We start from the raw sequence: 12,165 nt of genomic DNA, 5'->3' as shown, positions 1-12,165 counted from the left end.
GGTTGTAACTCGCATGGGACGCGGGCGATGCGAGGATTATGTTGGCGGACGAAAAGCCTCTTCGATTTTTGTATGCGAAGAAGTGGCTTGCGGACAAAAAGAAGAAGATCAATGACCGTAGGGACTATGAGGTGGTGAGGACGGTTGCAGCACAGATGTAGGCGGAGGAGACAACCCGGATGCAGACGAAGCAACCAGCTCGGATGCATGGAGCAGGACGAGCAAAACACATTCTGCCTGGAGCATGATGCATTCCGCTCGGAGCAGAAGCCCGGCCAGTGATCCAAGGCCGCCCGTCACGCTCGGACATCGATTTCATTTTGGTACACCCGGATTGTTGAACTATGATTTGCTTTGCTTTGTTTCGAACTTTTGAAATCGAACAATTTGTATCATATGATCAATATACATGGATTTGCATGGATTTAAAAATCCGGATTTAAGGTATATGGATGCGCAGTGCAATATATGAAGGACCTGCGGGGCTGTCCACGAGTGTGCCCGGACGCGCCCGCGTACCGGATTTGCCAAGTCCTACTGTAAATACTCTTACACACCATTTACATTTACATTTATATAGAAAACCAGCAATGCTGGATGTTTCAAAAAACGTTTACATAGACATGCGCTTATTCACTTGATTTAAGCAGCACACATGTACCCACCGAGAATTAAGAAGAATTGGTCACCCCGTGAGCAACTCTGCTGCATGGGATGGTTTTGCATGGAATCCACTTTACCTGTCCGCGTGCTGCACAGCGCACACTGCAAAAGTCGATACGTCTAGTCCGGGTATACTCTTTTGTGCCAAGGGATTAAGCATGCTCCGGCAAGGGTCCAGTCGTAGGTTGTACTAGTAGACGCCACGACGCAGATGAAACACAGAGTCACGGGCCGCCTCCTGTAGTGTCCGATAGCGGATGTCCTTATCTCGGTGTAGAGTGCCCTATAAAGCTGACCAAGTTAAATCGTGTACTACTAGTAGACTACCAGGTGTAGGTGTCAAGAGAGAGAGACTCAGTGCAGTGCAGTGCAATTCAGAATCCTGATTGATGGAGACTTGGCCCTCAAGAGTACTACTAGTATCACTCTAAAAAAGGAAAACAAAAGAGTACTACGAGGCAATGCGATTACTGCCATCATCACTTGAATTAGTATACGACACAAGGCAACCTAGTTTGCCCTGGACACTGTTCATATACTCCTTACAGTGAGTTGGCGGTGGAACGCGTCTTCCACCCATTTACTGTATCTTTAGCTGTCTGCGGCATGGCTCCTCCTCTGCGCTGTACGCATCTGGCTGGCTGGACCTTCATATTGCCATCGTGCTGTTAGGCTAGCTCATAGGAGTACATGACATGATACACCTCGAGTTCTTGGCCATGGCGCCCGGTTTCATGCCGAGGCGCCTGATCGCCTTCCTCCTCATCTTTTGTGTCCTCCGCCGGGGGCAGGGGGGCAGCACAACCTCGCCGGGGCAGCAGTCCCTGCTGTGTGGCTCGCAAAAGTACGAGATAGGCAGCCCCTACGACGACCACGTTCGCTGGCTTCTTCCCAACCTTACCGAGTCCGTCATCCAGGACGGCGCCATTTCCGGCTGGGCTGACGTTGGCAACGTGGCCAGCGACCCTGATGATGGGGTGGGTTGCATGGCCATGTGCTACGCGGACCACGGCCGGGAAGACTGCACGCAGTGCCTCAGGTACGCCGCCGGCCGGTTCCTCCAAGGGAAGGACTGCCCCAACGCCAGGAACGCGTCCGCCTTCTACGACACCTGCATGGTATGGTACTACCAGCTCTCCCCGGTGGTGGGCTTCGGCTACTTATCCGTGGCGGTCAAAAGCGATTTGGGGCTTGACCTCACCGGCAGCCAAGATGTGGTGAGCTTCCGGAGGAAGCGGAGATTGCTTCTGCAAGATCTATCTAGCCGGGCGATTGCGTCCAAGCAGTACGCCGCGGCCAGCAGCACCAGCTACTACGGCAGCGCCGTCCAAAGCATCTACGGCCTTGTCCAGTGCCAGAGGTTCCTGTCCAGAGAAAACTGCAGCTGCTGCCTCAACGAGTTGACACAATATGTTGCGGGTCATCGCAGCACCATGACTATAGGCGCGGTCAAAACTTACTGGTGCTACATCAGATATGGGACGGAGAAGTTCGATGATTACATCTCCGAATACATGGCGACGCCGCCGTCGCCCAACGACGCTTGGGCAACAGCACCCGCCATGGCACCAGCGCTGGCGCCGGCGCCACCACCCCACAAACACAAAGGTGAGATCCACAACACAACATTTCTGCTCCTCAAGCTCCATAACTTTTTTCACGATACACCAAATTATTTTTCAGATCCAACAGCCTAGATATATACGGCAATGCTACACTACGATTCGTGTCTCTGTTGCCCTGTCTCACATGAGGATAAGGTCCACCCCAGGGTTTTCGGTACATCTTAAAAAATAGTTAAAATTGTATTAAAATATACATATAATTGTAAATTTTATGATATTATTCCTCATATCTTACTTTTCTTATAGTGATTTTTTGTGTAGTGGTTCAATATGGACATAAATATATGTATATCAAACGTAAATTCTAAATATAATGATGTAAGAAAAATCTCAGATTTAAAATAACTTATTCTGCAAACCGAATGATACATACTTGTACAAGCTCTATGCGGGGATTCCTCATTAGACATGAGCGCTCTGGCATGTGAAAGCGTGTGAAATGACTGAAGAAACGGTCGGTGGGGGAGCGTGGAGGCATGCGCTGGGATCCATCTAATAAAAAGGATTATGCAGAAGCAGAACCTGGGAAATACCTGCAGACCAAATTACCCATATTAAAATGTCTGTAAAAAAAATACTAAAATAACCATCTAATCAGCTGTTCATCTTGTTTGATACTACTTTGTTCTAGAGGTGGTAAGATGTACCCTAAAAAAATCTACAACTCATTTAGCTGTTGATCTTGTTTGATACTACTCTGTCCTATAGGTGGTAAAATGTACCGTAAAAAATCTACAACTCATTTTTGCATTTGCAGGGAGGCAACGATGATAGGAGTTATCATAGGTATTCGCAGCGGCAGCATCGTCTTGGTGACCGGGATTATGCTTCTTCTCAGGTACCTCTTCCGTGGGAGGTTGTCCCGTGTGCCTTCCAGGCAAAGCATACAACTTGGCAGCTCCGCGCCAATGCAGTTTTCAGCCAGCCAGCTCAGGGACGCGACTAACAACTTCACTGACCCTCTAGGCAGCGGTGCATTCGGTACCGTGTACAAGGTACCCTCTCCGTTTCCTTTTACATCCTATATTAGCTTTGTCTTTAGTCAGACTGTTTGAAGTTCTATCAAGTTTATAGGAAAAAAACATCATTATTCAGAGGAAAACGTTCGACAATTTCAACGAAATTTCACAATGTTTCATGGACGACCATGTCTTCTTCCGCGTTGCATAAAGAGAGTCATTGACTCGCCCATCCATGTACGTGGACCCTGTTCGTGGCTTTGTGCCATTCCCAATGACCGTGACTTCTGTTCGGGAGTTCCCAATTGCCCACTTTCTTGTCTTCTCCGTTTCAAGAAAACTACGCCGCGGCGGCGGCGGTGTCACACCCTCAAACTTTCGATTCTGGTGACCGCACAAGGACAGGGAGGGAGATGAATTTGGGGCTGTTTGGTTCTAGGCCTTTCACTGCTATACTTTGCTACTTATTTTTTTTTTTTGCCAAGCTTGTCTAAGGTTAGCTCAACAAAATGAAAGCTACAAATTGGCAAGATTAAGAAAATTTTGCCTTACTTTTTGAGTATATGTCATGTGGGGTTCTAGTATGGCAAAAAACATGTTGCCTAAAGGTTTGTACCAAACAACCTCCTAAGTTGATCAAACTTGCATAACTTAATAATCATAGGCAGCCTTAATCATAAACCAAACAGCACCGAAGTCTCCCCTCGGTGCCGCAACTGGTGAGGGCGGCAACGCCAGGGCCGACTCTGGGCTGTGGCCAGGAGTGCGGGCACCTAGTGCCCAACCCAAACAGGGGACCATTCTTTCTTTTTAGAAAAGGAGGAAGACCCTCGGCCTTTGCATCTGGACGACGCGTGCATCCACTTTATTAATTATATAGGACCCTAAGAAGTGTCACGCGTGTGGCACAAAACAATTCCGCCCTGATGTTTTATGATGGCAACTTTACTTATCCGGAGATGAAAACTTTAGTTGTGAAGTATGGCAACTTTCTGCTTGGATGGCGAGTTTCAGTTTTTTTGGGGTTTCATTTCTTTGGATGGCAATTTTAGGTGTAAAAACGTCATGGCAGTGTTACTTCGTGCCGCACGTGTCACACTTATCATTTGAATATATATCTGCAAACACATAACATGAAAAATACCTGGAAACAAACAGAAAACGTAGCAAACCCAACACATTAGGGATAGAGATACTCAGCGGGTCATTTATGCGGCGAAAAGTCTAATTGCTTCGGTTTTCTCCACCAGAAAGCACACTGCCGCCACCTCCTCTCGTTCTTCTCCCTGTCTTCTTCCATGCTATAACTACCCCAACGACAGGTCCCCGGAGTGCGGCAGTGACCAGAAACACCACATCAAACACCGTAGCATGCAGCGACGACCAGCTACGTGGGTAGCCATCAGGGCCGTGGTGAGGCGAGTGCCAAGGCTGACGATGGAGTCCAAGAGTTCGCACGGGGACTCTGAAATGCGCTGGTGTTGAATAGCGCTGGTGTTGTCGGAAAAGAGACGAAGCAGTGGCTGATGCAAACGTCCAGCACTAGCACGTACGGCCGATGTCAACTATTGACTATAGTTCCAATACTACTAGTACTCTAGTAGATTAGATTCCTTTCTTGACATGAGTAGAGAGTGAAATGTGTCATGAGTCCGTTAACTCAAATTGATTGCATGCTTTAGATCAATAACTCGGGACTTGATTAATCTAGACCATAAACTCGTTTATTTGATCAAATAAGGCCAAAATCAATTTTGGATTAGAAAGACCGGCCATGTGACTGCCTCATCAGCGTACCTTTGATCGCTCTCTAATTGACTAATATTTAGAGGGTTCTTTTCACAATAGTGGAACTGATTTATTTATTTTAAAGGCACGAACTGGTTGGGATTTGAAGACAAGAGCTGAGGGTACAACAAGGGATTGCTAGCCACTAGACTATTACTACCTCCGTCCTGATTTACTGGCCCCCTTTGAATTTTGTGCTAAATTTTGACCTTAGATTTAACTAGTAAAATGCTAATGCACGTAATAAAAAGTAATATCATTGAAAACTATGTTCAAATACGAATACAATGTATATTTTTTGGTGACATGCATTATTATTATTTTAGTTAAATCTATGGTCAAAGTTTGATACAAAATACTATGAGGACTAATAAACCAGGACGGAGGTAGTAATTGATTCGTTTATAATATGCAGCTCACATTATGTACAAGTACTACAAACTGTTAAAGCTGGATTAGCTGAACACTCATCTCAATAAATAGGCAGTTGCATCTGTTTTTTTTTTTCACGTGAAAGGGCCTAGTGCGTTGTTATGCCGATGGAGCCAATATAAGTAGCAATCCACGCAGACTATGCAATGCATGTATATTGACACTCAACACAAACCAGTTGACAGCCTAGTGGTTAGCAAACCCTTGTTTTGCCGCGAGTCACGGTTAATGCGCACCCTTTCTTTTATTTATTTTCCTCGCTAGTGATCGGATTATATGGCCTAAATTGATCAAATCCCAAGTTGTTGGCCTAAAGCGTGTAATCATTTTGAGTTAATGAACTAATGATGCATTTTACTCAATAATAATGTATATGCATGCGCCTATGAACAACACAAGAAGCACTTCCCGCTCGTATGTAGTACTATTAGTCATCACTCGTTCATCATGACCAAGGCCCTTCTCTGTTCTGTCCACGCACCAGGGTACAATGGGAGGGAAGGAGGTCGCCGTAAAGAAGCTTCATAGCAAGGATGGTGTCGTAGGGGCGGCCTTCACTAGCGAAGCCCACATGCTCATGGCGTTCAAGCATAAGAATCTTGTGAAGCTGCTGGGGTATTGTGACACAGGCGACGACAGGTTGCTCTGCTTCGAGTATCTCAGTGGCGGAAGCATCGATAAGCTTATCTATAGTATGGATGATACCACGTGCCAACATCTTCTTAACATTGTTCAGTTAGACAACCTCTTTACAGATGAGACGTCCATGTTTGTCATGCAGAGGGAAGTGGGTACGTGCTAGATTGGAGCGGACGCTACAAGATTGTGCAAGGAATATGTTCAGGCCTGCACTACCTACACCACGAACTAGACCATGAGCAGAACATCGTTCACCTGGATTTGAAAGCGAGCAACGTACTGGTCAGCCGCGGCGATGGGGGAGACATCACCTGTGTGAAGATCGCCGACTTTGGCCTCTCAAAGTTCTTCAAAGCGGATCTAACACACTCGTACACGGAGCAGGTCGTTGGTCTATTGTAAGTCCAAGTATCTTGTCAAGTGTTAACATAAATATATTGTTACATATATTTATTTATTTTGAAAATAGTCACGTACTGTGAGAGGGATAATAAGTTAATAACCACCTGGAGCTGCATGTGACAATAAACCGTCATTGGATGGTACTATTCCGTTAGATTTTTGCTGAAGTAATTATGTAAGAATGTCATAGCTCGAATGATAAAATGTCAATCTTGCTGAACACAGCCTATTTAACATAAGTGATCTGGTGGACGATGAATGCAGGGCGTACATGGCACCGGAATACGTCTGCAAGGGCAGAATTTCACCCAAGGCCGATATATACAGCTTTGGCATTCTTATTCTGGAGATAGTCACTGGGCGATGCGCCAAGGTGGGCGATTCTTCGGGCGACTTCATCACCTGGGTAGGTACCCTTACTCAACGATCTCCTACACTTCCAGTTGTCGTCAACTCGTCATGTCATGAGACACATTCTTTCTGTCTGCAAGCAGGTTCATGAGGAGTGGAGAGGAGACGTCCGAGCTCTCATGGATGTTGATGGCCTGCCGGGCGACTCTATCACACAAGCCCGCAACTGCATCGAGATAGCGCTGGACTGCATCCAGGAAGACCCCAACAGCAGGCCGGACGCGGCAATGATAAGGCAGAGGCTCTCGCATGTATGACGGCGGCGGATGTGAAGAAATTGATTGTTTATGTGATGTGCTGTCAATCTGTCATTGTTACCGGGCACATTTGGATGACGGCAAAAGTTTGTTCTTTGTTAAAGTCACTGGTTTGCATTGGGATCGACGAATTTGATGTATTCAAGACTTGTATTTTTTCATGTGTTGCATGATCTGCTATTTGGAGAAACCTCTTCATTTTTCAAATGGCTCTGGCATAACCATGTGCAATATTGAATGCATCTCGCATTTCTCCATCTCTCTCTGTTCAAATTCCTAGATTAGCATGTATAGTACCGATCTTTTGCATTTGAAAGTTCAGAAAATAGCGGATTGGTGATTAAGGTTGCCATTAATTCAGGCTGGGCGTTCGGGTTTATCAGAAATGTTTGGGTCAGGTAATTCGCCTTATAAAATTTTGGGTTTTATAAAACTAGCATGATGGCCCTTGCAAATGCGAGGGCAATGTCTGAGAGTGTCTGGAAAATGTTCCGGACGCGCGTGCACCGCGGGAATGAGTCTGGAAAATGTTCCGGACGCGCGTGCACCACGGGAATGAGTCGAGCCTTATTTTCGCCTGCCGAGAATTGTTAATTAATTATGAATTAATTAACGAGTCACTTACGGAAGTGCCATTTTCCCTTACGAAGTGAAGACTAACGAGCAGATGCCTCCGGAACACTGTCGTTCAAGTTCCTTCCCGGGAGAACGACAATAAGGTTTTTGGGGAGCATCTCGATGCGACTGCTACGGATCCGTCCCCGTCTCCGTCCGCTTATACTTGCACTACTTCCCCTGCATCGACTCCATGGGCGACGACGAAGCCACCAAGAAGAAGGCCTCGGCGTCGGCCGAGGTTGTCGCTGCCGCCGCCGCGTTGGTCTAGCCAACCGGAGGGTATGACTCGTTCATCCCCTATATGCTCGTTCATGTGCTGGTCGTATAGTTGCTGTTCATAGATGTTTTCATTTTATGTACTGTATGTGCTCACATGCTTAGGTGTCGGTATGAGATGCATATCATATTTGTCATGTTTACTGTATACTCGTGGATTAGATTAGTCAAAAATATGCTAATCTTTATATAGAATGACAAATTTCGGGACATCGTTTTTATTTTGCCTTTGCTGTGTTGCGCCTCCTTCTAAGCACTCAGTTTAACACTCGGTAGATCAGATTGTGCAAAGGAAAAAAAACCCGCCTGGTACACATACTATAGCATCAAAATAACTGTCGTTATATGTACAAATGCTCTGTGCAGCGTTGCCTCATCGTGTCGCGACGGTCTTCAATTTCATTTCGTGGACAAGAGATGGCATCCGCTGTGCCGCCGGTGTGAAGGGTCTCGCGGTGCCGCGGTTGCCGTCTGTGGTGGTGGGGGCGGCGGCGTGTCGCCGACGTACTCCAGCCGCCTTTGGCCGTGCACCGGCCGTCCCTGGGGCGACGGAGGTGGCCGTAGCAGACGTGAGCCTCTCTCTTCTACATGTACGGCAAATCAAACGTAATGAGTTGCAACGAAAAAGAAGATTTTTTTTTTGAGAATATAGTAATCTAGACGCTCTTATATATATATTTTAGGAAGGGAGTACATACAAACAACACGATCGAGTCGAGAGCGATTAGCAGTAATAGTTACCATCGTCGGCATCATCGGCTGCCGAGCAGATGAAGGTAGCAGCCAGGAGGATGACTAGGAGCGCCAGGGTGTGCGCCCAAGAAAAGGAGCCGCTCGCCATGCCCATCTTCTCTCGCTCTCTCTCTCTCTTTCTGAGTGTGATGCTTTTGCTTCGATGTTCGACCAGAGCAACCTGGAACCAATGAACCAAACCGGAGCTAGCCAAGCATGTCCACTATAGCTATGGATCACGTCGCATTGTTTTATAGTGGTGGAGGTGCTTGCCACCGGTCTCTCTCATGGCAACCAGAGCTGCAACGGTCAAAGTGCCAGTCAAAGTCCTCTACCGCACGCGTCAGGGCAATGTTCTCACAGACCTTTCGCACCCTACGCGCCTGGAAATTCCTTCAGCAAGTGTTGCGCCGATTTTGGGCTTTCAACACTTTCTCGAACAAGGCAAGGATTGACAGTTTCGTCAACAAAGCAAAGAGACAGATTGTGCTGGAATTTTGTCTATTTTGGGCCTAGCCCAATAACAGTTTCATAAATTTCTAATAAATTCTAATGGCCCACTTAGACCATTTGTGCAAGGCAAGAGGTGGTATAAAAGTTTAGTCTTACATTGCTAGTTTAATGGGAGTTGGACCTCCTTATAAGGGAGGTTCTTTCCCCACTTGTACGAGCATGAGAACAAGAGGGATATCCATGCGCGCTCCTTCGCCGCCCGCCACGCCACGCCACGCCACGCCACGGGTTGCGGGATTGAGCCGAGCCGATATCTAAATTTTTACCACGCACTACGGGTATACGAAAGGTCACACGGAAGCTGAAATCGCCTCCGTCTCTTCGTTTCGCCTCCCGTCGCTGTTGTCTTCCTCATCCCGACTTGCGGCATGCACTGCAGGTCGGGACAGTAGGCCTCCGAAACCGCACCTCTTTGAGTCCTGTACGGGAGAAGGGTGATAAGGTTTTTGGGAAGCGCTCTGCGCGACTACTGACTGACTCCTTCGTCACGGACGCCCCGGACTCCGACGTCGACAACCTCCTCGACGACATGGCTGCAGAGGACACCGACCCCAAGTCCAGTGCTACTGCTGCTGCTGTCACGTATGTGTTCTTCTTTCTGTTAGATATCCCGCGACAGTTTCTCGTGCTAGTACTTATCCTAAATATGTGAGGTTCTATCTCATATATGCAACTAGTTCTATTGTCTGCTATAGATATAATAGGCTACGGTTCATATATGCAGAAGCTATTTACCTTCTCTCTGTCAGAACGCATGACTTGTTTTATCTCTACTATATTAGTTATGCTTTATCTAGTATTTTTGTTAATAAAATCATTTGGTAAATTGCTCATATTTCCAACAATCCAAAAACCTTATTATAGGCAATTTACCCCAAGTGATTTTGCTACTTCCATGAGACCTCCTATGTTTGAGGGTATCCACTATAAGAGGTGGCGCGTGAGAGCAGTCTTATGGTTTCAAACCATGAGTTGCTATGACGCCACTCTCGGCAAACCTGAAGGGGAGCTTGATGCTCAACAGGCACAAGCCTTTTAGAAAATGGATACTCTATTTAAGGCTGCTCTCTTGAGTGTTCTTGGTGAGAACATAGTTGATGCTTACGCGTTAATTGATAATAAAAAAGATATGTGGGATGCACTCGAGGCCAAGTTTGGGGTCTCGGATGCTGGCACTGAGCTGTACATCATGGAGCAATTCTATGACTACAGGATGACTGAAGAGCGCTCCGTGGTTGAGCAAGCTCATGAGATACAGTCATTTGCTAGATAACTTGAGCACTTCGGTTGTATGCTACCGGACAAGTTTGTTGCCGGAGGTATCATCACTAAGCTTCCTCCTTCATGGAGGAACTTTGCTACCTTGCTGAAGCATAAGAAACAAGAGTTTTTCGCCCCGGATCTCATTGACACTCTTGATATGGAAGAAAAGACGAGAGCAAAGGACACACGTGCTCGAGGTATTGAGGGAGGATCTAATGCCAGTATGGTACAGAAGAAGAACTTCCAGCCCCACAAGTTCAAGAACAAGGGCAAGTTTGATGGTAAAGCAAAGTTTGATGGGAAGAACAAGGCTGTGCAACACACGAACTTCATGAAGAAGAATGACAAGAAGAAAGGTGTGTGTCATGTGTGTGGGGATCCTGATCATTGGGCTCCTAGTTGCCCCAATCGCTATGACAAGCGTCGCCCTGGGAAAGGCGGCAAGACCGCTAATGTTGTCATTGGAGACACTGACATGAAGGATGATGGGTATGGTATATTTCCCACTATTCTTTCAGTATGTCATTCTCCTGATTGGTTGATTGACACGGGTGCTAATGTGCATGTATGCGGTGATATTTCCATGTTTTCGTCTTATCAGACCGCATGGACTTCAACCGTGCTGATGGGCAATGATTCAAGTGCTTCTGTTCGTGGTGTTGGCACGGTCGATCTGAAGTTTACTTCAGGGAAGATCGTGCGGCTGAAGAACGTGCAGTATGTCCCCTCCGTAAAAAAAAATCTTGTTAGCGGATCTCTTCTGTGTAGAGATGGCTACAAGCTTGTCTTTGAGTCGAATAAATTTGTAATATCCAAGTATGGAACCTTTGTTGGTAAAGGCTATGAGTCAGGAGGTCTGTTTTGTTTATCCTTATCAGACGTTTGCAATAAAGTTGTTAATCATATTTGCAACAATAGTGAATCCAATGTGTGGCATTCACGTCTTTGTCATGTTAATTTTGGTTGCATGCCGCGACTAGCGAAGTTGAACTTAATCCCTAGTTTCACCACTGTCAAGGGATCTAAGTGTCAAGTGTGTGTGCAAGCTAAGCAACCTCGTAAGTCTCACACGACTGCGGAAACGAGAAATCTTGCACCACTAGATCTCATACATTCAGATCTATGTGAAATGAATGGTGTTTTGACAAAAGATGGAAAGAAATATTTCATGACGTTAATTGACGACTCCACTAGATACTGCCGTGTGTATCTTCTGAAGTCTAAGGATGAGGCTTTGAACTTTTTCAAGATCTATAAAGCTGAAGTGGAAAACCAACTTGATCGAAAAATCAAGAGGCTTAGGTCCGACCGTGGTGGAGAGCATTTTTCCAATGAATTTGATGCTTTTTGTGCGGAACATGGTATAATCCATGAGAGGACGCCTCCCTATTCACCTCAGTCAAATGGGGTAGCCGAAAGAAAGAATCATACTCTAACTGATTTGGTTAACGCCATCTTAGACACATCGGGTCTCTCCAAGGCATGGTGGGGGGAGGCGATATTGACGGCATGTCATGTCCTAAACCGAGTTCCCACAAAGAACAAAGAGATAACTCCATTCGAGGAATGGGAGAAGAAAAGGTTAAA

The 12,165-nt window shown here is 46.3% G+C and overlaps 1 protein-coding gene across 1 annotated transcript; it reads left to right on the top strand.

Moving 5' to 3' along the window:
* Window positions 1-1,239: 1,239 nt before the first annotated feature.
* Window positions 1,240-7,337, top strand: LOC147977603 (cysteine-rich receptor-like protein kinase 34). Its single transcript, XM_087516403.1, has 6 exons — window positions 1,240-2,271; window positions 3,045-3,283; window positions 5,952-6,159; window positions 6,249-6,504; window positions 6,773-6,914; window positions 7,003-7,337. Exons 1-6 carry the CDS (start codon window positions 1,359-1,361, stop codon window positions 7,174-7,176), a joined length of 1,932 nt encoding a protein of 643 aa, XP_087372529.1. The 5' UTR covers window positions 1,240-1,358; the 3' UTR covers window positions 7,177-7,337.
* The last annotated feature ends 4,828 nt before the right edge of the window (window positions 7,338-12,165 follow it).

This window comes from Triticum urartu, chromosome 3A (assembly GCF_056163025.1).
Source record: "Triticum urartu cultivar PI428250 chromosome 3A, HENAU_Tu73, whole genome shotgun sequence".
Lineage (NCBI taxonomy): Eukaryota > Viridiplantae > Streptophyta > Magnoliopsida > Poales > Poaceae > Triticum > Triticum urartu.
Note: the sequence above shows the minus strand (reverse complement) of the source record. Positions and strands in the feature narration are given on the sequence as shown.

Bases quoted from the DNA above. Each gene is read 5' to 3' on its own strand.
- LOC147977603 (XM_087516403.1), top strand. From the start codon at position 1,359: ATGATACACCTCGAGTTCTTGGCCATGGCGCCCGGTTTCATGCCGAGG. The intron at 6,160-6,248 runs GTATGGATGATA...TTTGTCATGCAG, and splicing joins CATCGATAAGCTTATCTATA to AGGGAAGTGGGTACGTGCTA. The intron at 6,915-7,002 runs GTAGGTACCCTT...GTCTGCAAGCAG, and splicing joins CGGGCGACTTCATCACCTGG to GTTCATGAGGAGTGGAGAGG.